The 23,509-nt window shown below is 49.6% G+C and overlaps 1 protein-coding gene across 1 annotated transcript in view; it reads left to right on the top strand.

Moving 5' to 3' along the window:
• Positions 1–14,464: 14,464 nt before the first annotated feature.
• The window catches only part of C11H1orf50 (chromosome 11 C1orf50 homolog), an 11,406-nt gene continuing 2,361 nt past the window's right edge, over positions 14,465–23,509 (top strand). Inside the window, exons 1-3 of the mRNA XM_075327318.1 lie at positions 14,465–14,633; positions 20,625–20,740; positions 23,044–23,130. Coding sequence (XP_075183433.1) covers positions 14,600–14,633; positions 20,625–20,740; positions 23,044–23,130 — 237 coding nt within the window. The 5' untranslated portion in view covers positions 14,465–14,599. The remainder of the gene's footprint in view (positions 14,634–20,624; positions 20,741–23,043; positions 23,131–23,509) is intronic.

Consider the following 23,509-nt stretch of genomic DNA (forward strand, 5'->3'; position numbering starts at 1 on the left):
TCTTTCGCCGCTGGGGGGAGGGGGCGGACCGTTCTTTCGCCGCTGGGGGGAGGGGGCAGACCGTTCTTTCGCCGCTGGGGACTGGAAAGTTCTCTCATCGCTGTCGGCCGGACTATCCTGCCACGTTCCTTCACACGCATACTAAGGCTACTTTCACATCAATTTTTTGCAATCAGGCACAATCCGGTTTGTGCCTGATGCAACAGATCCGTGTCAGAGTGTGTAAAAACTGAAGCGACGGATCCGTGTGTTTTTTTTTTTAAGCTGAGCACACGCAGGCACTCCCGCACGCATCATCCCCCGCACACACCCCGGCACTCCCGCACGCATCATCCCCCGCACACACCCCGGCACTCCAGCACGCATCATCCCCCGCACACACCCCGGCACTCCAGCACGCATCATCCCCCGCACACACCCCGGCACTCCCGCACGCATCATCCCCCGCACACACCCCGGCACTCCAGCACGCATCATCACTGCAGATACATCGGCACTCCAGCACGCATCATCACTGCAGATACATCGGCACTCCCGCACGCATCATCCCCCGCACACACCCCGGCACTCCCGCACGCATCATCCCCCGCACACACCCCGGCACTCCCGCACGCATCATCCCCCGCACACACCCCGGCACTCCAGCACGCATCATCCCCCGCACACACCCCGGCACTCCAGCACGCATCATCCCCCGCACACACCCCGGCACTCCCGCACGCATCATCCCCCGCACACACCCCGGCACTCCAGCACGCATCATCACTGCAGATACATCGGCACTCCAGCACGCATCATCACTGCAGATACATCGGCACTCCCGCACGCATCATCCCCGCACACACCCCAGCACTCCCGCACACATTATCCACGCACACACCCCGGCACTCCCGCACGCATCATCCCCCCGCACACACCCCAGCACGCATCATCACTGCAGATACATCGGCACTCCCGCACGCATCATCCCCGCACACACCCCGGCACTCCCGCACGCATTATCCACGCACACACCCCGGCACTCCCGCACGCATCATCCCCCGCACACACCCCAGCACTCCAGCACGCATCATCACTGCAGATACATCGGCACTCCCGCACGCATCATCCCCGCACACACCCCGGCACTCCAGCACGCATCATCCCCGCACACACCCCGGCACTCCCGCACGCATTATCCACGCACACACCCCGGCACTCCCGCACGCATCATCCCCCGCACACACCCCAGCACTCCAGCACGCATCATCACTGCAGATACATCGGCACTCCCGCACGCATCATCCCCGCACACACCCCGGCACTCCAGCACGCATCATCCCCGCACACACCCCGGCACTCCAGCACGCATCATCACTGCAGATACATCGGCACTCCCGCACGCATCATCCCCGCACACACCCCGGCACTCCCGCACGCATTATCCACGCACACACCCCAGCACTCCCGCACGCATCATCCCCCGCACACACCCTAGCACTCCAGCACGCATCATCACTGCAGATACATCGGCACTCCCGCACGCATCATCCCCGCACACACCCCGGCACTCCAGCACGCATCATCCCCGCACACACCCCAGCACTCCCGCACGCATTATCCACGCACACACCCCAGCACTCCCGCACGCATCATCCCCGCACACACCCCGGCACTCCCGCACGCATCATCCCCGCACACACCCCGGCACTCCCGCACGCATTATCACTGCACACACCCGGCACTACCTCAGTGCCGTCACCGCTGACAGCGCGACTCCCTCAGTTCCTGCGTGGAGCTCACAGGAGCGGTGGTGTTCTACTGCAGCTCCTGTCAGCTTCATGTAGCAGAGCTGAAAGCGTCGCGGGACCTCTGTGGATTACGTCGGACCTGGAGGGGTATTTGGGGATTTTAATAAAATGGTGAAAGAGGGTGTTTTTTGTTTGTTTGTTTTTTTGTCCTTTATTCCAAATAAAGTATTTTTTTGGGTGTATGTGTTTATTTACTTTCACTTACAGGTTAATCATTAGGGGTGTCTCATAGACACCTGCCATGATTAACCCCTTATTACCCCGATTGCCACCGCACCAGGGCAATTCGGGATGAGCCGGGTAGAGTCCCGGGACTGTCGCATCTAATGCATGCAGCAATTCCGGGCAGCTGCTGGCTGATATGGTTAGGCTGGGGGGGCTCCCCATAACGTGGACCTCCCCATCCTGAGAATACCAGCCTTCAGCCGTGTGGCTTTACCTTGGCTGGTATCAAAATTGAGGGGGACCGCACGCTGTTTTTTTAAATTTATTTATTTATTTTACTGCAAGATATAGACCCGCCCACCGGCGGCTGTGATTGGTTGCAGTGAGACAGTTGTCACTCAGCGTCAGGGTGTGTCTGACTGCAACCAATCATAGGCGCCGCTGGATGGGGATAGCAGGGAATACGAGATTGAATAATGGGCGGCCGGCATTTTCAAATCAGGAGAAGCCGCCAGCAGTGTGAACGCCGTGCAGCCCTGCACCGATGATCGGTGAATGAGTCAGGCTGGAGTCACACTTGCGAGAGACTCGCATCGCATCATTCGGCACGGCCACACACTCTCCTGACAGGAGCGGGTCAGCTGCATGTATTTCTTTGCACCTGAGATGCTCCTGTCCGGAGAGCTGCAGGCCATGCCGGGTGATGTGATGCAAGACTTGCATGAGTCTCTCACAAGTGTGACTCTGGCCTCAGTGAGTGAGTCTGTGAGTGTGAGAGAGAGAGAGGCTGGGGCCACACGGGGCACTACTGCGATGCTCGCATGACACTCTGCTCGCGCTAGCAGCACAGCAGGAGCCGAGTGTCCTGCTAGTGTCCCTGCGTCTGCGGTCCGACCGTGCGAGCGGACCTCAGCTGCGGGGGGCGGGCAGGCTCTCAGGAGGGGCGGGCTGGCACGTAGGAGGGGAAGGTGGGATTTATCTCCCTCTCTCCTCCGTAGTCGGCTATTGCGATTTTCGCTCTGCACGCGCGGTACATCGGTGTACCGTGAGTGCAGTGCGATTTTTATCTCGACCCATTCACTTGAATGGGTGCGAGAGAAAAGAGTCTCGCATTACACCCGCAGCATGCTGCAATTGTTTTCTCGGTCCGATTAGGACTGAGAAAATAATCGCTCATGTGTGCTGGGACATAGGCTAATATTGATCCGAGTGGAATGCGATGTTTTATCGAACTCCACTCGCACCGATTTTCTCAGAGAATCACTTCTGGGCATGCTCAGAAGTAAAAAAAACGAATCTGGTACATGCTTCCGGCGTTTGATGCATGCCACCGGATTCGGCGTGCATAGACTTTCATTATGCATCATGCCGCACCCGGCGCTATACGTTTTTTTTTATGAGACAAAAAACGTTGCATGAAACGTTCCATGCGGCCACCGCATTAATTAATTAAGCTGCATCCGGAAAAAAACGGATGCAACGCAAGGTCATCAGGCACAATCCGGCGACAATACAAATCAATGGGGATAAAACGGATGCGGTACCGGATCCGTTTTAACCGTTTTTTTCTGGATTGTGCCTGATGGGAAAAACCTGATGTGTTAAAGTAGCCTAATTAAAGTCAATAGAGATCTTCATACCTCCTTGTTTTTGTAAAGATCTTGTACCATAAGGTAATGAGTGCAGCGACTAGTACCTAGGGCATTATTTCCCCCAACTAGCTGCCCCCTTAACATGATAGCACGCCCAGGTGACGGGCATACCTGTGTTCACTGTGACTGCGCTTCTGAATGCCGAGCACTTCCGGTCATGCGCAGTATGAAGCCAAGTGTATGCTTCCCGGCTCCAGACATGTCTAGTGCACATGACTGGAAGTGCCTGGATATTCAGCTCAGCGTTCTGGTGATGCTGCATTGACTGTGGGTGTATTAACATGATTAGAGACAGGTTCTAGAGAAAAAAAAAAAGAGGTATGGTTTCCCCCCCCCCCCCCCTCCCCAATTTTTATAACCAGCACAGGTACAGCAGCAGCTGCGGCTGCAACCCTCACCTGTCCCTTGGCTAGTTTTGCAAAAGAGAGGGGATCCCACGCTGATTTTTTTTAATTATTTGCACAAATAATTAAAAAAATGGCATAGGGTCCCCCTATTTTTCAAAACCAGCCAAAGGACAGCTGACAAATAGGGTCTATTTTTAGGATAGGAAGGGTCATGGTTATTTGGCCCTTCCCAGCCAAAAAAATAGCAGCCCGCAGTCTATCAGATGCACCAAATCTGGCGCTGTTCTTAGATCTTTCCATTGCGCTAGTGCGGAAGCAAACAGGGTAATATATGGGGATAATACCAGCTGGTATCAAGCTCTGGTATTAGGAATGAGTGGGCGCTTAACAGACACCCCCATTACTAATCCAGTAGAAATCTAAAATATATTTTATTTGAACAAACATCCTCCGACTACCGCCCTTGTTCATCAATTTATTAAAAATGTATTTAAAAAAAGTCTGCCATAATCCATAACAATGTCCCATGACGTTACCCAAAAGGGAGCCTGAAAGACATACAAAGAGAACATGATTAAACAAACAGACAAAATACACCCTAATTCACCAATTTATTTCCCTGCAAAATGCCTAATCCACAGTCCAATGAAATCCAAAAAGGGGCCCCACAATGTTCCAAGACTCATTGTCTCTGCCAATGAAGAACAGATCATTCCTCAAAAGCAATTACTGCAGCCTCACACACTGATGTGTGAGAGATTCATTGCAGTGAACTGAGATGACCCCATGAGGTCACCCGAGGTCACTGCAGCGGTCATATAGCAGTATGTGAGTGGCCGCAGAGAATCACTGCAGTAAATTGAGATGACCTCATGAGGTCACCCCAAGTCACTGCAGCGGGTCACACAGCAGCACGTGAGCGGCTGCAGGCAGGGACGAGCAGTGACAGCAGGAGTTCACCGCAGTTCAATACTGCGCGGCTGTTCTCACACCAAGAAATCCTGGAATCTCATAGCAAACGTCCAAATTGGGCCCTGGTCTGCTCAAAGTGGATGACCGTTCGCTCCATACAATTCCCTCTTTACATATTCGCTGGATAGAAGGAGAAGTGACCCGTTATGGGGCAGGAGGGGAGCCTGTTTAGCCCCAGGTTCCTTGTACGGAGAACCTAATAGCAGCTGCCGCCGTTGATGACGTACCACTGCTTAAAAGAACGGCCCTATATCCAGCAAATGTAAGAATGTCATCTTTGTCATATATCTTTATTACAATTGTGTTATTTTCGCCTCTTATTTCCTTTACTATAAGTCTGTGCAGTCTAGGAAAAACAAGTGCCGACAAGCTGCTGCAGCGGGATCTGCTATACTCATTATGGTTTTGTATTCAGTATGTGGAGATTGTAATGGTTTCCTGCTGTGAATAACATTTACATCAGATTTTATACAAGTGGATAAGAGCTGCACATGGCCTGATATCTATGGAGTTCTAATACAGCACCTATACTTGTCTTTAATGTCCCTCTATATGCTTCTGATTTTATTCGAAGGCCGGCACATGTTGTGCAACATTGAGACCGTATCACATAGAGACATCACATCTAATGATTTTGCAAATGTTTCTGTATGCCTTCTATAAGATTATTAATACATTTTGTTAGAAAAGAGGGCCCAATACTGACCCTTGTGGTACCTCACTGTTAACTGTGACTCAATTTAAGTGTGTTCCATTAATAATCACCCCATTTCCTATCACTGAACTAGTTGATAACCCAGTTAAATATATTTTCCCATAGTCCAACTTTATGTACCAATATGTCTATAATTTGGCTTTTTTTTGCAGCAAAGTCATAGTTTTAAAATACTTATGCGGTAGCAAGATCCAGATAAATTGCACAAATATATTTGGTTGTGTGACTTGTTTCAGAATTGCTGCCATGCTGGACTTCCAGGAGGGATAAGATTGCTCCAAACATTTTATTCTTGAGGACATTTTTACCAATAGACTTTAGTGTTGTGAAGTACAATATGGTATTTTAGACAATACATTAATCAGCCAAGGGGATGTTGAGTCATAACAAAATTCATCAATAGCAGCAGTAACAAAACATCTGGAGTTCTGAGCGTCAACTCTCATCATGGTGACTGTACCACAAGGAGACAAAAGGGACGGCAAAGACTTCAATCATAGATATCACATATAAGGTACCTGGATGTAAATGTGCATTTGTAATCCTTCCTGCATCTCATCAGTACTGTGGTTCTCGTATAGTCCACAGTCCGACTGTTAACAATAACTCCCAGTATCTCCTTACCATTGTTAAAGGCATACTGGGAGTTGTAGGTTCTTGCAATATAATTGTACATGTAGCCGACCTGACATTGGAATTGATCACTGTACTAAGCTTAGTGATTTATTCATGTACTGACTGTTGTTCAGGTGCTGTATTCATGTAGTGATGGTGATTCTAATCTTGTACACATGTAGAAATTATTTATTATTATAGTGCCATATATTCCATGGTGCTTTACATGTGAAAGGAGTATACATAATAGAGACAAGTACAATAATCATAAACAATACAAGGCACGGACTGGTACAAGAGGATAGAGGTCACTGCCCGCGAGGGCTCACAATCTACAGGAGGAGAGAGGTCCCTGCCCGCGAGGGCTCACAGTCTACAGGGGATGGGTGAGGATACAGTAGGTTAGAGTAGAGCTGGTTGAGTGGTGCTGTATCAGATAGAGGGTTACGGCAGGCTGTAGGCTTGTTGGAAGAGTTGGGTCTTCAGGTTCCTTTTGAAGCTTGTCAAGGTAGGCGAGAGTCTGATGTGTTGTGGCAGAGCATTCCAGAGTATGGGGGAATCGCGTGAAAAATCTTGTATACGATGGTGAGAAGAGGAGATGAGAGGGGAGTAGAGAAGGAGATCTTGTGAGGATCGAAGGTTGCGTGCAGGTAAGTACTGGGAGACTAGGTCATAGATGTAAGGAGGTGACAGGTTGTGGATGGCTTTGTAGGTCGTGGTAAAGGCTCCATTACACGCAATGACATATCTAACGATATGTCGTCGGGGTCACGGAATTCATGACGCAGATGCGGCGTCGGTAGCGACGTCGTTGCGTGTAACAGCTAGGAGCGAGTTTTAACGATCAAAAATACTTAATCGTTGATACGTCGTTCATTTTCAAAATCTCGTTGGTCGTATGGTACGCAGGTTGTTCGTCGTTTCTGAGGCAGCACACATCGCTGTGTGTGACACCCCGGGAACGACGAACAACAGCGTACCTGCGTTCTCCGGCAATGAGGTGGGCGTGTCGATAATGCGGCTGGTCTCCGCTCCTCTGCTTCTATTGGTCGGCCGCTGTGTGACATCGTTGTGACGGCGCACGAACCTCCCCCTTAACAAAGAGGTTGTTCGCCGCCCACAGCGACGTCACTAGGAAGGAAAGTATGTGTGACGGGTGTTAGCGATTTGCCCGTCATGCTCAAACGACGGAGGCGGGTACACTCGCTAGCGATATCATAGTGTGTAAAGCTCCCTTTAGGGTTTTGACCTGGAGTCGTTGGGCAATGGGAAGCCAGTGAAGAGATTGACAGAGAGGGGAGTAGTGGAGGGACAGGTGGATTAGTTGTGCAGCATAGTTTATAATAGATTGGAGGGGTGCGAGACTGTTAGAGGTACTTTGCACGTTGCGACATTGGTAACAATGTGTTACCGACGCTGCAGCGATAGTCCCCGCCCCCGTCGCAGGTGCGATATCTTGTAATTGCTGCCGTAGCGAATATTATCGCTACGCCAGCTTCTTATGCACTCACCTGCCCTGCGACGTCGTTCTGGCCGGCAACCGCCTCCTTACTAAGGGGGCGGGTCGTGCGGCGTCACAGCGACATCACATGGCAGGCGGCCAATAGGAGCGGAGATGAACGGGATGTAAACCTCCCGTCCACCTGCCTACTTCCGCATTGCAGCCGGGACGCAGGTAAGGTAATGTTCTTCCCTCCTACGGCTTCACACTTAGCGATGTGTGCTGCCGCAGGAACGAGGAACAACATCGTACCGTCGCAGCTGCTAAATTATGGAAATGGCGGACCCTACACCGATCATACGATAACGACGCTTTTGCGCTCGTTAATCGTATGTAAAAGGATTTACACACTACGATATCGACAGCGACGCCGGATGTGCGTCACTTTCGATTTGACCCCACCGACATCGCACCTGCGATATCGTAGTGTGCAAAGTACCCCTTAGGCTATGTGCCCACAGGAGTTTGTACCTGCGGATATATCCGCAGGTACATCCACAGGTTTTCTGCTGCTGCTTGCCGGAATCCGCAGCTATCCATAGCTTCGGGATTCCAGCGAAAAAGCTGCAAAAAAACCTGCGGGCATTCGTGCGACTTACCTGCGGAAGTCCCGGCCTTTATCTCCATAGTGGAGGGCTGGGATTTCCGCAGCTATTTCCGCAGAAATAATTGATACGCAGTTATGTGTGGCTGCGGGACATCCGCAGCATATTCCGCAGCCGCACGTATCCGCAGCATGGACACAGACACTCCCCATGGCCCATAGGATAATGGGGAATGTCTGTACTTGCTGAAACCTGCGGATTTATCTGGAAAATGTGGAAAATCCACGGATTTTCCGCAGATAAATTTGCAGGTTTAATCTCCCGTGGGCACATAGCCTTAGAAGGGATTCCACAGAGCAGGAGGTTGCCATAATCCAGGCGGGAGATAATAAGGGCATGTACTAGGGTTTTTGCAGCTTCTTGGGAAAGGAATATACGGATCCGGGAAATATTTTTGAGTTGGGGGTGGCAGGAGGTGGAGAGGGCTTGAAAGAGAGATCAGAGTCTAGAGTTACTCTAGAAATCCAAAACTTGCTTCATGGTTATGTTAAAATATAAACAAACATTGTCTAAGCTTACAGTTTTGATATTACGAGGATTTGGTTGAGATTCTGCTCAATTTCTTGTCTAAAACCTCCGTGTAAATTAGCGTATGTTGCCAGTTATTTTTTTGGGAGCAGAATCTATTCAAAGCCTCCTCAAAAACGCAAAACTTGATTCTGGTGATGTACGCATATGAGTATTCCTTTACATTTTTTGAGGCCCTTGGGATTGGTTCAGTATGGCAATGTGGCCCTTAGACCAAAAGATGTTGTGCACCCCCTGTTCTACAGCACATGCTACACCCAGACATATTTCCACAAGACAAAATACGAACTGCATTATGATTGGTTGCTATGAGCAACCTGATATCCACTACACCTCATTCTACAGGAGCACCGCGGACACATACACACATGCCCCCTACTCAGAGCTGTATTTTGCCTTCGTGCTGCCCTAGGCACTTTAAGTGGTCGCGCCCCTTAGTGACAACGTAACACTGAGTTTTCGCACACGACATCTGTTCAAGGCAGATCTACTCTGTAGCACACTTTAAAAAGTATCAATAAGAAACGAAGGGCACTAACCCCCTCCCAATGGGGATCACCACGGGCACATCAAAACATAGCATGAGTATAAAATATTCCCACCGTCCCCACTTATATACTGTGACTGTGACACTGCCCTAATAAACTAAAACACCACACCGCCCTCACTTATATACTATACCCACCACACCTTCCTCAATTATGAAATATGATCTGTACATTGTGAGGAGGGAGCAGCATGATGTGAGGACAATGTCCCATGCATGCTGCCCCCTCCTCACAATGTCCCATGCATGCTGCCCCCTCCTCACAATGTCCCATGCATGCTGCCCCCTCCTCACAATGTCCAATGCATGCTGCCCCCTCCTCACAATGTCCAATGCATGCTGCCCCCTCCTCACAATGTCCCATGCATGCTGCCCCCTCCTCACAATGTCCCATGCATGCTGCCCCCTCCTCACAATGTCCAATGCATGCTGCCCCCTCCTCACAATGTCCAATGCATGCTGCCCCCTCCTCACAATGTCCCATGCATGCTGCCCCCTCCTCACAATGTCCCATGCATGCTGCCCCCTCCTCACAATGTCCAATGCATGCTGCCCCCTCCTCACAATGTCCCATGCATGCTGCCCCCTCCTCACAATGTCCCATGCATGCTGCCCCCTCCTCACAATGTCCCATGCATGCTGCCCCCTCCTCACAATGTCCCATGCATGCTGCCCCCTCCTCACAATGTCCCATGCATGCTGCCCCCTCCTCACAATGTCCCATGCATGCTGCCCCCTCCTCACAATGTCCAATGCATGCTGCTCCCTCCTCACAATGTCCCATGCATGCTGCCCCCTCCTCACAATGTCCCATGCATGCTGCCCCCTCCTCACAATGTCCCATGCATGCTGCCCCCTCCTCACAATGTCCCATGCATGCTGCCCCCTCCTCACAATGTCCCATGCATGCTGCCCCCTCCTCACAATGTCCCATGCATGCTGCCCCCTCCTCACAATGTCCCATGCATGCTGCCCCCTCCTCACAATGTCCAACGCATGCTGCCCCCTCCTCACAATGTCCCATGCATGCTGCCCCCTCCTCACAATGTCCCATGCATGCTGCCCCCTCCTCACAATGTCCAACGCATGCTGCCCCCTCCTCACAATGTCCCATGCATGCTGCCCCCTCCTCACAATGTCCCATGCATGCTGCCCCCTCCTCACAATGTCCCATGCATGCTGCCCCCTCCTCACAATGTCCCATGCATGCTGCCCCCTCCTCACAATGTCCCATGCATGCTGCCCCCTCCTCACAATGTCCAATGCATGCTGCTCCTTCCTCACAATGTCCCATGCATGCTGCTCCTTCCTCACAATGTCCCATGCATGCTGCTCCCTCCTCACAATGTCCCATGCATGCTGCCCCCTCCTCACAATGTCCCATGCATTCTGCCCCCTCCTCCCAATGTCCCATGCATTCTGCCCCCTCCTCCCAATGTCCTATGCATGCTGCCCCCTCCTCACAGTGTCCCATGCATGCTGCTCCCTCCTCACAATGTCCCATGCATGCTGCTCCTTCCTCACAATGTCTCATGCATGCTGCTCCTTCCTCACAATGTCCCATGCATGCTGCTCCCTCCTCACAATGTCCCATGCATGCTGCTCCTTCCTCACAATGTCCCATGCATGCTGCTCCTTCCTCACAATGTCCCATGCATGCTGCTCCCTCCTCACAATGTCCCATGCATGCTGCTCTCTCCTCACAATGTCCCATGCATGCTGCCCCCTCCTCACAGTGTCCCATGCATGCTGCCTCCTCAGTGTCCCATGCATGCTGCCCCCTCCTCACAGTGTCCCATGCATGCTGCCCCCTCCTCACAGTGTCCCATGCATGCTGCCCCCTCCTCACAGTGTCCCATGCATGCTGCCCCCTCCTCAGTGTCCCATGCATGCTGCCCCCTTCTCACAATGTCACATGCATGCTGCCGCCTCCTCACAATGTCCCATGCATGCTGTTCCCTCCTCACAGTGTCCCATGCATGCTGTTCCCTCCTCACAGTGTCCCATGCATGCTGCCCCTCTCCATGAGCTCCTAATGCTGCCTTCCTCTTTTCCATAATGAGACCTTCATGTTGCCCCACTCATGCTAAGACCACCACACTAACACTTATGCTGAGACCCCCCCCCCACACACACTACCCCACTCTTGATATTGACTCCCCTACATTGCTCCACTCCATACTGATCCCACACATGCCGCCCCTTCTCCATAACGAGCTCCCAATGCTGCCCCCCTCTTATTCTGAGTCCTTACACTCCCCCCACCCAATCGATTTTGTCATCTTCCCTCAGCATCAGCCTCTCTCCCCCAGTCTCAGCCTTTGCCTCCCCCCTGCCTCAGCCTGCCCCAGTCTCCGCCTCAGCCTCCCCCCAGTCTCCGCCTCAGCCTCCCCCCAGTCTCCGCCTCAGCCTCCCTCCAGTCTCAGCCTCCCTCCAGTCTCAGTTTCCCTCCAGCCTCCCCCCAGTCTCAGCCTCTGCCTCCCCCCAGTCTCAGCCTCTGCCTCCCTCAAGCCTTTCCCTCAGTCCCAGCCTCTGCCTCCCTCCAGCCTCCCTCAGTCTCAGCCTCTGCCTCCCTCCAGCCTCCCCCAAGTCTCAGCCTCTGCCTCCCTCCAGCCTTCCCCCAGTCTCAGCCTCTGCCTCCCTCCAGCCTCCCCCCAGTCTCTGCCTCTGCCTCCCTCCAGCCTTCCCCCAGTCTCAGCCTCTGCCTCCCTCCAGCCTCCCCCCAGTCTCTGCCTCTCTCTAGCCTCCCCCCAGTCTCTGCCTCTCTCCAGCCTCCCCTCAGTCTCAGCCTCTGCCTCCCTCCAGCCTCCCCCCAGTCTCAGCCTCTGCCTTTCTCCAGTCTCAGCCTCTGCCTCCCTTCAGCCTCCCCCCAGTCTCAGCCTCTGCCTCCCTCCAGTCTCAGCCTCTGCCTCCCTCCAGCCTCCCCCCAGTCTCAGCCTCTGCCTCCCTCCAGCCTCCCCCCAGTCTCAGCTTCTGCCTCCCTCCAGTATCAGCCTTTGCCCCCCCCCCCGCATGCGCAGATCTCCGGTCTGCATTAGAGACACCCCCACGCTCCTTATGAATCCACTTACCTGCTCCAGTGCCCGCCGCCATCTTCCTGGCTCACGTGAGTATCCTCTTCTGACACCGGCTTCCATCACGGCGTCCTCCGCGGCATCCTGCTGGGAGCTCTGCATGTGACGTCCACACAGCAGTGGACGCAGCACAGAGGAAGGAGCTGATTGGCGCGCGCCTGTGACCCCGGAAGTGCAGGCGCCGGCAGTTCCGGGGTCAATCAGCTCCCTGTGCTCGGCGGCCGCAAAAAAAAAAATGTAAAAAATAAATAAATTTCTTTTTTTGCTGCCAGAGGGTGCCGCCCCCCCACAACCTGCCGCCCCAGGCACCGGACCACGGGTGCCTAATGGTAAATACGGCCCTGCCCCTACACTTACATAGGGAATAGTGGGTCCGTGGTATCTCTAGTCTAGTGCTCCCTACAGATGCCTCCTACACCACTCCAGAACACCCCAAAGATACATCCTACACCACTCCAGAACACCCCAAAGATACATCCTACACCACTCCAGAGTGCACCACACAGATGCACCCTACACCACTCTAGACAGTGCACCCCACAAATGTACCCCTACACCACTCCAGACTGTACACCACTACAGTGCACACCACATATGCATCCTACACTACTCCAAACAGTGCACCCCACACCACTCCATACTGTGCACCTCACAGATGCACCCTACACCACTCCATACAGTGTACCCCACAGATGCACCCTACACCACTCCATACTGTGCACCTCACAGATGCACCCTACACCACTCCATACAGTGTACCCCACAGATGCACCCTACACCACTCCATACAGTGCCCCCCACAGATGCACCCTACACCACTCCATACAGTGTACCCCACAGATGCACCCTACACCACTCCATACTGTGCACCTCACAGATGCACCCTACACCACTCCATACAGTGTACCCCACAGATGCACCCTACACCACTCCATACTGTGCACCTCACAGATGCACCCTACACCACTCCATACAGTGTACCCCACAGATGCACCCTACACCACTCCATACTGTGCACCTCACAGATGCACCCTACACCACTCCATACAGTGTACCCCACAGATGCACCCTACACCACTCCATACAGTGCCCCCCACAGATGCACCCTACACCACTCCATACAGTGTACCCCACAGATGCACCCTACACCACTCCATACAGTGCCCCCCACAGATGCACCCTACACCACTCCATACAGTGCCCCCCACAGATGCACCCTACACCACTCCATACAGTGTACCCACAGATGCACCCTACACCACTCCATACAGTGCCCCCCACAGATGCACCCTACACCACTCCATACAGTGTACCCCACAGATGCACCCTACACCACTCCATACAGTGTACCCCACAGATGCACCCTACACCACTCCATACAGTGCCCCCCACAGATGTGCCGTACACCACTCCATACAGTGCCCCCCACAGATGCACCCTACACCACTCCATACAGTGCCCCCCACAGATGCACCCTACACCACTCCATACAGTGCCCCCCACAGATGCACCCTACACCACTCCATACAGTGCCCCCCACAGATGCACCCTACACCACTCCATACAGTGCCCCCCACAGATGCACCCTACACCACTCCATACAGTGCCCCCCACAGATGCACCCTACACCACTCCATACCGTGCCCCCCACAGATGTGCCCTACACACACGCACCCTGCCTCACTTTTGCCTCCTCCCTCTCACCCTCTGCACATAGATTCCTGAGCCACATAGCTCATAGTCACATGACCCATGTGTGTCACGTGACCTTCTGCGGTCAGCCTCCTCACACATCACGTGGTCTCACACTTCCTCCCTTACATCACATAAACAATTCCATTTTTAGTACTGGCAAAAAAAAAAATAGAGGAAGGTTGAAACTTCACCCATAAACCTTCAGAAACCAGCGAGATCTTCACATGAATGATTATTTATCTGGGAGAAAAACTTATTGTCGATTTAAAAAAAGATGAATATCTCTTTGCCCTAATCAAAGATGGCTGCCGGGGACTCGTGCTCCCAGCAGGCAGTGGGTCAGCTGTTTTGTAACATGCTGGAGCTTTCCCTGAGCAGCACAGGACGGGAGACATGGAGGGCGCCCACAGTCAGCAGGTCACTACAGGTGAGGCTGAGCTCTGTGCATGGACTGTGTGTTTGTGTATGGGGGTTCATATGATGTTTTGTTCATTCATATTTAGAGAAAACGGCAGTGACTTAAAAAAAGCAAACAAAAACCCTGCATTTCTGGTGTTTAGCTCCGATTGCTGCTGTTAGAGGCAGGAGCTGGCTGTATAATACTGCTGGCACCTGCCTGGTATGGAGAGTTCAGCTCCTGAGCTGCTGCATACACCTGCACCCTCCATACTGTTACATCATGAGCTGGGAAGGTGTTGGTTATTTCCATATAATGATCCTCGAGTATGGAGAGCTGCACATACCGCCATCTCCGCCGACACCGCAGACGAGGCGCTGGTCAGAATGGGGAATTAAGGGACCCTTTATTAGTGGGGGCCACCGTCTTAGACATTTATAAATTGACCATTAAGTCTGTCATGAGCCCATTTCTTTAGGGAGGAACTCCTCACCGACCATAACAGTATAATTAAATAACTAATTCTAATCATATATCACTTCGAGGGGTATTCCATGTCTAAGATCCTATCCCAATATGTGGTAGATGTAATAATAATATTAGCAAATATCTCCAATTAGAAATGTAGTATAGTTCTCCTGATTAGCCATGTCTCTTACCTCATGTGCAGGGCATTGCCGCTTAGGTATTCATGGTTATGACCACACGCAAGGAACTACATGAGTGGTTGTAACCATGGATACCTAAGCTGCACATGAGGTAAGAGACATAGCTAATCAGGAGAACTATACTACATTTCTAATTGGAGGTATTTGCTAATATAATTACACCTACTATATATTAGGATAGTATAACTATAACTAGATAGTATAACTTACCTTGTATTCACTGGACAACCCCTTTATCATCTCTCCATATTATAGGTGATAAGTTATTGATGGGTGGGGGTCCGACTGCTGGGACCTGCACTAATCACGGGAAGCTTTTATGCCTGTTAGAATAGAGCGGCAGTGCACGGGCTCGACCACCGCTCCATGTTGTGAAGAAAATAAAAATTCTCGGATCCGCTGAACGGTGCGGTCTGAGTGGTGAGATACCTACTAATCAGTAACGTATCACCTATCCAAAAGGATAACTTGCTTTGATTGGACCATACCTTTAATAATGGTATAACCTGTGCAGCTGACGACTCGCTCATGACGGATATGCTCTACGGTAGGGACGGGCTGCACCTCAATGGGGAAGGTGCAGCTGTGCTGGGGGAGAAAATGGTCAGACGGATGGAGCTTTTAAACTAGGATCGGGGGGGAGGAGAGGGTAGTGGAGCAAATAAGGGGATAGATAGAGCAGATAGAGACAGGGAGACGGTAGGGGTCAATGAAGGATTAGGGGGGGATGGGACATACAAGGAACGTAGGGAGGCTAGGAGTAATAAAGGTGTTAATAGGATTAAATGTCTACTGGCAAATGCAAGAAGTCTTGCAAACAAAATGAATGAATTGGAGACTCTTATGTCAACCATGGATTATGATGTGGTGGGCATTACGGAAACCTGGCTGGATGAAAGCCATGACTGGGTGACAAACATACAGGGGTTATAGTACATTTAGGAAGGACAGGAAAGGCCAAAAAGGTGGTGGGGGTGTGTATATTTATTAAATCTAACCTAAAACCTGTGTTGTATGATGACATTGAGGGGAACAGCAACAATGTAGAGTCAGTATGGGTAAATGTACATGGGGAGGGGAATAATGGAAAAATGCTAATTGGAGTTTGCTATAAGCCTCCTAACATACCTGAACAAATAGAGGGTGAAATGCTGGAACAAATTGAAAAGGCAGCTAATAATAATAATCGGGTTCTTATTATGGGGGATTTCAACTATCCAGACATTCAGTGGGACATAGAATCTTCTGGTTCTGCTAAAAGCTGTAAGTTCTTATCTACCATTCAGGACCATTTCCTCTCTCAGATGGTAGATGAACCGACGAGGGGAGATAATTTGCTAGATCTGGTCCTGTCAAATAGACCGGATACAATTTCAAATCTACAGGTCCGGGAGCACTTGGGCACCAGCGATCATAATATGGTAAGCTTCGACATAATATTCAATAGAACATTTCAAAGGGGGAATGCTAAAACCTGGAATTTTAGGAAAGCTGATTTCAACAAATTAAGGGAAGAGCTTAAATGTGTAGATTGGGACAGAGTCATAATAACTGGGGATACCGAACATAAATGGGGTAAGTTTAAAGGATATACTGCTAGAGTCCTGTAAAAAACTTATACCCTCTGGTAATAAAATGTCCAGGAATAAAAAGAAACCACTATGGATAAATAAGACTGTACAAAGTATAATAAAACAAAAACAAAGGGCATTTAACATCTTAAAGGCTGAGAATACAGAAATAGCATTGCAGGAGTATAAAGATATCACTAGGCAATGCAAAAAAGAAATCAAACAAGCAAAACTAGCTACTGAAACAAAAATCGCCAATGACATTAAAATAAATCCCAAAATCTTTTATAAATACATTAATGCCAAAAGGAAAACAAAGGATAGTATCGGACCCTTAAAATATAATAACAAGTTAGTTATAGAGGACAAACAAAAAACTGAGATATTAAATAGGCATTTCTCATCTGTGTTCACCAAGGAACTGACTGTACCAGGGATCATTCAACAAGTGAAAAATCAAAGTCCACCACCCGATATAATTAATTTAACACAAGATGAAGTACGCCTACGTCTGAGTAAATTAAACATTGACAAATCCCCAGGGCCAGATGGCATTCATCCACGAATATTGAGGGAATTGAGCTCCGTAATCGACAGACCGCTGTATCTCATCTTTTTAGACTCACTTGTAACAGGGTTGGTGCCTCAGGATTGGAGGATTGCTGATGTGGTACCGATATTTAAGAAAGGTAAGAGGGTAGATCCAGGCAACTACCGTCCAGTAAGCCTGACATCAGTAGTATGCAAAGTTTTTGAGGGCATTTTAAGGGATGACATGCAAAAATATATTGCAGAAAATAATATGATAACTGACAAACAGCATGGATTCATGAAAGATAAGTCGTGTCTAACCAACCTGTTGGGGTTCTATGAGGGGGTAAGTGCAAACCTGGATATTGGTAATGCAGCTGATGTGATTTATTTGGACTTTGCAAAGGCATTTGATACTGTACCACATAATAGCCTTATACTAAAGCTCCAGAAGCAAGGACTAGGGGACACAATATGCAACTGGGTAAGGAATTGGCTAAAAGATAGGAAACAAAGAGTAGTCATAAATGCTACATTCTCTAAATGGGCTATAGTCAGCAGTGGGGTGCCGCAGGGATCTGTGCTAGGACCAATTCTTTTTACTCTCTATATTAATGACCTTGTGGATGGGATTGATAGTACAGTGTCAGTCTTTGCCGATGACACCAAACTATGTAGGATATTAAAAACTGACCTGGATAGTACAATATTACAAAAAGATCTGGATAAGATGTCAGAATGGGCAGATACTTGGCAAATGAGATTTAATGTTAATAAATGTAAAGTAATGCACCTAGGACGGAGTAATCCTATAGCTGCGTATACATTAAATGGAAGTAAACTCGGGACTACAGAACAGGAGAAGGACTTGGGTATTCTCATTACAAATAAGCTGAGCAGCAGCACTCAATGTCAGGCAGCAGCTGCTAAAGCAAACAAGATTCTAGGGTGTATAAAAAGAGAGATTAGATCCCGTGATCCCAACGTATTGTTACCCATCTATAAATCACTTGTAAGGCCACATCTGGAATACGGGATCCAGTTTTGGGCTCCACATTTTAAAAAGGACATTCAGAAGTTAGAGTCAGTTCAAAGGCGGGCAACTAGACTACTACAAGGAATGGAGACCGCCCGTATGATGAGGAATGGAGGCCTCCCATATGATGGCAGATTGAAAAAGTTAGATATGTTTAGCTTAGAAAAAAGACGTCTCAGAGGAGATCTCATTTATATGTATAAATACATGTGTGGTCAATATAAAGGACTGGCACATAACTTATTTCTTCCGAAAACAATACTGAGGACCAGGGGGCACTCACTGCGAGTGGAAGAAAAGCGATTCCGACACCAAAATAGGAAAGGGTTCTTTACAGTTAGAGCAGTCAGACTGTGGAATGCCCTACCACAAGAGGTAGTAATGGCAGATGCTATAACAGCTTTTAAAAAAGGGCTGGATGATTTCCTCAGTACACAACATTGTTGGTTATAAATGACTTAGTGACTAAATGTACAACTGGTGGAGGAAGGTTGAACTAGATGGACCTAGGTCTTTTTTCAACCTAAGTAACTATGTAACTATGTAACTATGCTGTGGATTTTTATAGGATGAAATCCCCATCAGAATCGCTCCACAATCTGCATGGTTTCATGGGTATTTGTTATAGATTTTGATGCATAAGGCTAAGTGCACACATCAGTTTTTTTGCCATCAGGCACAATCCAGCAAAAAAAAGGATCAGTTGCATCAGTTTTTTCCCATCAGTTCCTTCAGTTTTATGACAGATCAGTGGTGATACTGAGCATGCTCAGTTCAAAAAACTGATCCGGCAGCCGTAATCTGTTTTTTAACGTATTACGCTGGATCCAGCGTCCATAGGCTTGCATTATAAAACACGGCGCCGGATCCGGCGCAATACGATTTTTCGCCGGAGACAAAAAAAACGTTCACCTCAACGTTCCATCCGGCCGCCGGACAAATTTTGCTGGACGCAAGGCCAATCCGGCGCAATCCGGCGCTAATAGACGTTTATGGGGGAAAAAACGCATCTGGTGGCAACAGACGCCGGGTGCGTTTTTTCATGTTTCTGCCGGATTGCGCCTGATGGCCAAAAACTGATGTGTGTACGCACCCTCAGTGGTTGGCACGGTGGGGTGGCTCGGTGGTTGGGCACGGGGGGGTGGCTCAGTGGTTGGCACGGCGGGGTGGCCCAGTGGTTGGCACGGGGGGTGGCTCAGTGGTTGGCACGGGGGGTGGCTCAGTGGTTGGCACGGTGGGGTGGCTCGATGGTTGGCACGGGGGGGTGGCTCAGTGGTTGGCACGGCGGGGTGGCTCAGTGGTTGGCACAGGGGGTGGCTCAGTGGTTGGCACGGGGGGGGGTGGCTCAGTGGTTGGCACGGGGGGGGGGTGGCTCAGTGGTTGGCACGGCGGGCTGGCTCAGTGGTTGGCACTGCAGTCTTTTCAAAACTGGAGTCCTGGATTCAAATCCCACCAAGAACAAAATCTGCAAAGAGTTTGTATGTTCTCCCCGTGTTTGCGTGGGTTTCCTCCGGGTTCTCCGGTTTCCTCCCACACTCCAAAAACATACTGATAGGGAATTAGATTGTGAGCCCCAATGGGGACAGTGATGATGTCTGTAAAGCGCTGTGGAATATGATGGCGCTATATACGCAATGCAGAATAAATTAAATGGCCCCCAGCAGTCTAGCACACTAGGCTTGGGGCTACACACTGACTGTGGCCACGACATCAGAGACCGCTGTATCCCGCTAGTAAATCACAACCGTGACAAGCAACGTTACAAAATCAGGACAAGTTGCATTTTTTATTTTTGGGGGGGGGGGGGGGGGGTGTGACTTGCAGGTTGCAATCCAGTCCCAATCACTTGCATTATGCTGTGATGTAGCAGCGACATACAGCCGCATTACCAAAGTCACCGCCTTGTCCGCATGTACTAAATAGTGGCAGAATGTCATTGTGTAATCTGCACTGGGATGTTGCAGCATGTAGAGCCTTGCCCTTCACGCCTCCATCCACCACATACAGGGATGTCACATGACGTGTAACACATATACCTAACTCTCCGTATAGATTGTGGCACCCTCGGCCTGTCCCCCTACTGTAGCTATACCACCATTACACGTCATCTACATGGCCGCCCTGTGCCTGTAACTTATCTACTACGGTAATAAAATAAATGTTATTTATTTTTTTAAATAATTTAATAGTCAAATTCTCTTATTTTTCTCCCTAGTGAGCCTCGTAGAGAGTAGTTCAAGACCCTCCAGGGTCCAACTTGTCAGCACCTATCAGACCCATCGTATAGGGGATCCCTCCAACCTCGTGGAGCTCGCGCAGCAGGTGCAGAAGGTGAGTATTGTAGAGGGTCGTACTATGCATTGGAAATCCAAATTTGACTGATGCCCCCGAGGACGTCCGGACAGACTGAGCACTGAAGAATGGGGTTATTTTCTGCACTTAGTCAGGCTCATTCCATAACACGTTGTCCACACATTGCAGTTGTATTCAATCCATTTCACGTGTCTGAATACGGACCGCGATCTCCGGACCGGTCCAGTTTCCCGACCCAAACTCCACCGTCTCCCCGCCATTTGTAGTGACGAGTCATCAAAGCTTTTTTTTTATCCCAGAATATTGCAAAAAGTTGCAAAAAACTTTGCACAACAATTCAAAGAAAATGACATGCACTTAAAGGGGTTGTCCATTAATTGCACAACCCCTTCTCAGTCCCATTGATCACCCCATCAAAATCAATAAGCCTATACTCTCTTCCGGTGCGGCTTCAGTTGCAGCGATGACTAAAGCCGCGTTCCCGGGGCCCATGTGACATTATAACACGCAAGCCCGGCGACCAATCAGCGCCGGGCATCTGTCTCCCTGCCTTTGAACATTTGAGCAGGATGTGAGTGCAGCGCTGACATCCTGCTCAAATGTCCAAAGGTGGGGAGAAGGAAGCCAGCACCGATTGTTATGACACACGAGCTCTGCAACCAATCAGTGCTGGCTTCCTTCTCCCCACCTTTGGACATTTGAGCAGGATGTCAGCGCTGCACTCACATCCTGCTCAAATGTTCAAAGGTAGGGAGACAGACGCCCGGCGCTGATTGGTCACCAAGCTTGCGTGTTATGTCACATGGGCCCCAGGAATGCGACTTCAGACATTGCTTGAACCACGGCCGCATCAAATGTGAGTATAGACTTATTTATTTTTACAGGGACGAACCAGGGGAATGAGTAGGGGTTATCCAAGTAGTGGACAACCCCTTTAATTTTCAACCACCAGGCGTATTTGATAGCCTGAAGCATTTAAAAGATGCTTAAAAGCCTAAACATATGAGCAATAAATTTGTTTTTTCCTATAAAAATGAATAGGAGAATTCTTTTAAAAATTTTGATAGTGATTTTTCCAGCATTTTTAGAAGTGGAATCACTCAAAAAACCGCTGGAAAAGGAGCAATGTGAACATACCCCAAGTCTCCAGTCTCCACGGACAAGGTGCCGCTGGGCATATGAGGCTCCAGGCCATGTTCACACTGTTTCGGTGGTTTTGCAGAACTATTGCTAATTTGAAAAGTGAATTCCTGATGACTTCAATAGGGCAGACTTATCATCCTGCCTATTATTAGACAAGGCCGTGCTGAAATGCACCAGGTTTATCATAGTGGGTTGCTGTCGCGGTCGTCTCTGTTGTAGAGACTAGTGACAGGTTCTGGTCTTTGGGTTGAGACTTTGCTGATTAAATGTATTTCCTTTTCTTTGGGGAGGAAAAGGTTAATGTCAGTATTTCTTGCCAGCAAGCATTCTCATCACCTTTCCAGGTGTTTCTGGTTTGTACCACTCCCAGTCCCTTTTATATGCCCTCTGCTTCCAGCAGAGGGTGCCAGTTATTCTCTGATCTCATTTGGATGCTTGGCCTGGAGGTGGAAGGAGTTGATGGAGCCCTCTCTGAAAATTGCTGTGTAGGCTGCAGCCTTGATGCTGATTGCAGCAGTTTGTTTCCCCTGTCTATTTTCCTTCCCTGGTGTATTGTTTTAGTGCACCAGTGGGACTAGTGATTCTTACCTGCCCACTCACTAGCCAGGACTATTGAAGGGTCACTCAGGGCTTCAGGTTCCTCCTCAGCAACATGTGAGGAACTAGTATAGGGACTGACTAGGAGTGCAAGGTACAGCGGCAGGTTAGTGGAGGAGGTGTCCATCTACCCCCTCACTAGGGCTCACTATTGTTAGTGTCCCCGGAATACCCCTTTTGTTGTAGTGTTACGTCATATGCCATACTTTCCCTGTCATTACTGTGACAGTTGCATACAAAATTTGGCACCATTTGCTTTTATAGCCTTTGTGTCGCCTTGTCTGTTGCTGGCTGCAGAATGAGTCAAGTGAGAATCTGTCAGTGAGCTCGTTCTGATGGAAGCGTTTGGAACCCTTTTTAGTCATTTTCTGAGCTCCTCTCAGCAGATTTGATGACAGACTGCATCAAAGTTGCCTCTTCATGTTATTTACCTCCGTTCTCCTCTGATATAACGACCTCCTAATAACTGCAGGTACCCGGCTTAATATTAATATTAATTAAATGCACAGCGGATCTATTCCATGTTTAATCCATTGTCATCCGAAAATGCCATATTTGTTTTATCGTTTTCCGTCCTTTAGGCAGATGACTTCATCCGGGCCAATGCCTGCAATAGATTGACTGTTATAGCAGAGCAGATCAGAATACTGCAGGAGCAAGCGAGGAAGGTGAGTTTGGGAGGGGGATATCTCCATAGAAAGGGATGGCATATTGCTAGGATAGCCTATTATCTTCAGAATTATCGGGCTGCAGCGCTGGTTATAGCATAATACAGTTAGGTCCAGAAATATTTGGACAGTGACACAAGTTTTGTTATTTTAGCTGTTTACAAAAACATGTTCAGAAATACAATTATATATATAATATGGGCTGAAAGTGCACACTCCCAACTGCAATATGAGAGTTTTCACATCCAAATCGGAGAAAGGGTTTAGGAATCATAGCTCTGTAATGTATAGCCTCCTCCTTTTTCAAGGGACCAAAAGTAATTGGACAAGGGACTCTAAGGGCTGCAATTAACTCTGAAGGCGTCTCCCTCGTTAACCT

This window comes from Anomaloglossus baeobatrachus, chromosome 11 (genome assembly GCF_048569485.1).
Source record: "Anomaloglossus baeobatrachus isolate aAnoBae1 chromosome 11, aAnoBae1.hap1, whole genome shotgun sequence".
NCBI lineage: Eukaryota > Metazoa > Chordata > Amphibia > Anura > Aromobatidae > Anomaloglossus > Anomaloglossus baeobatrachus.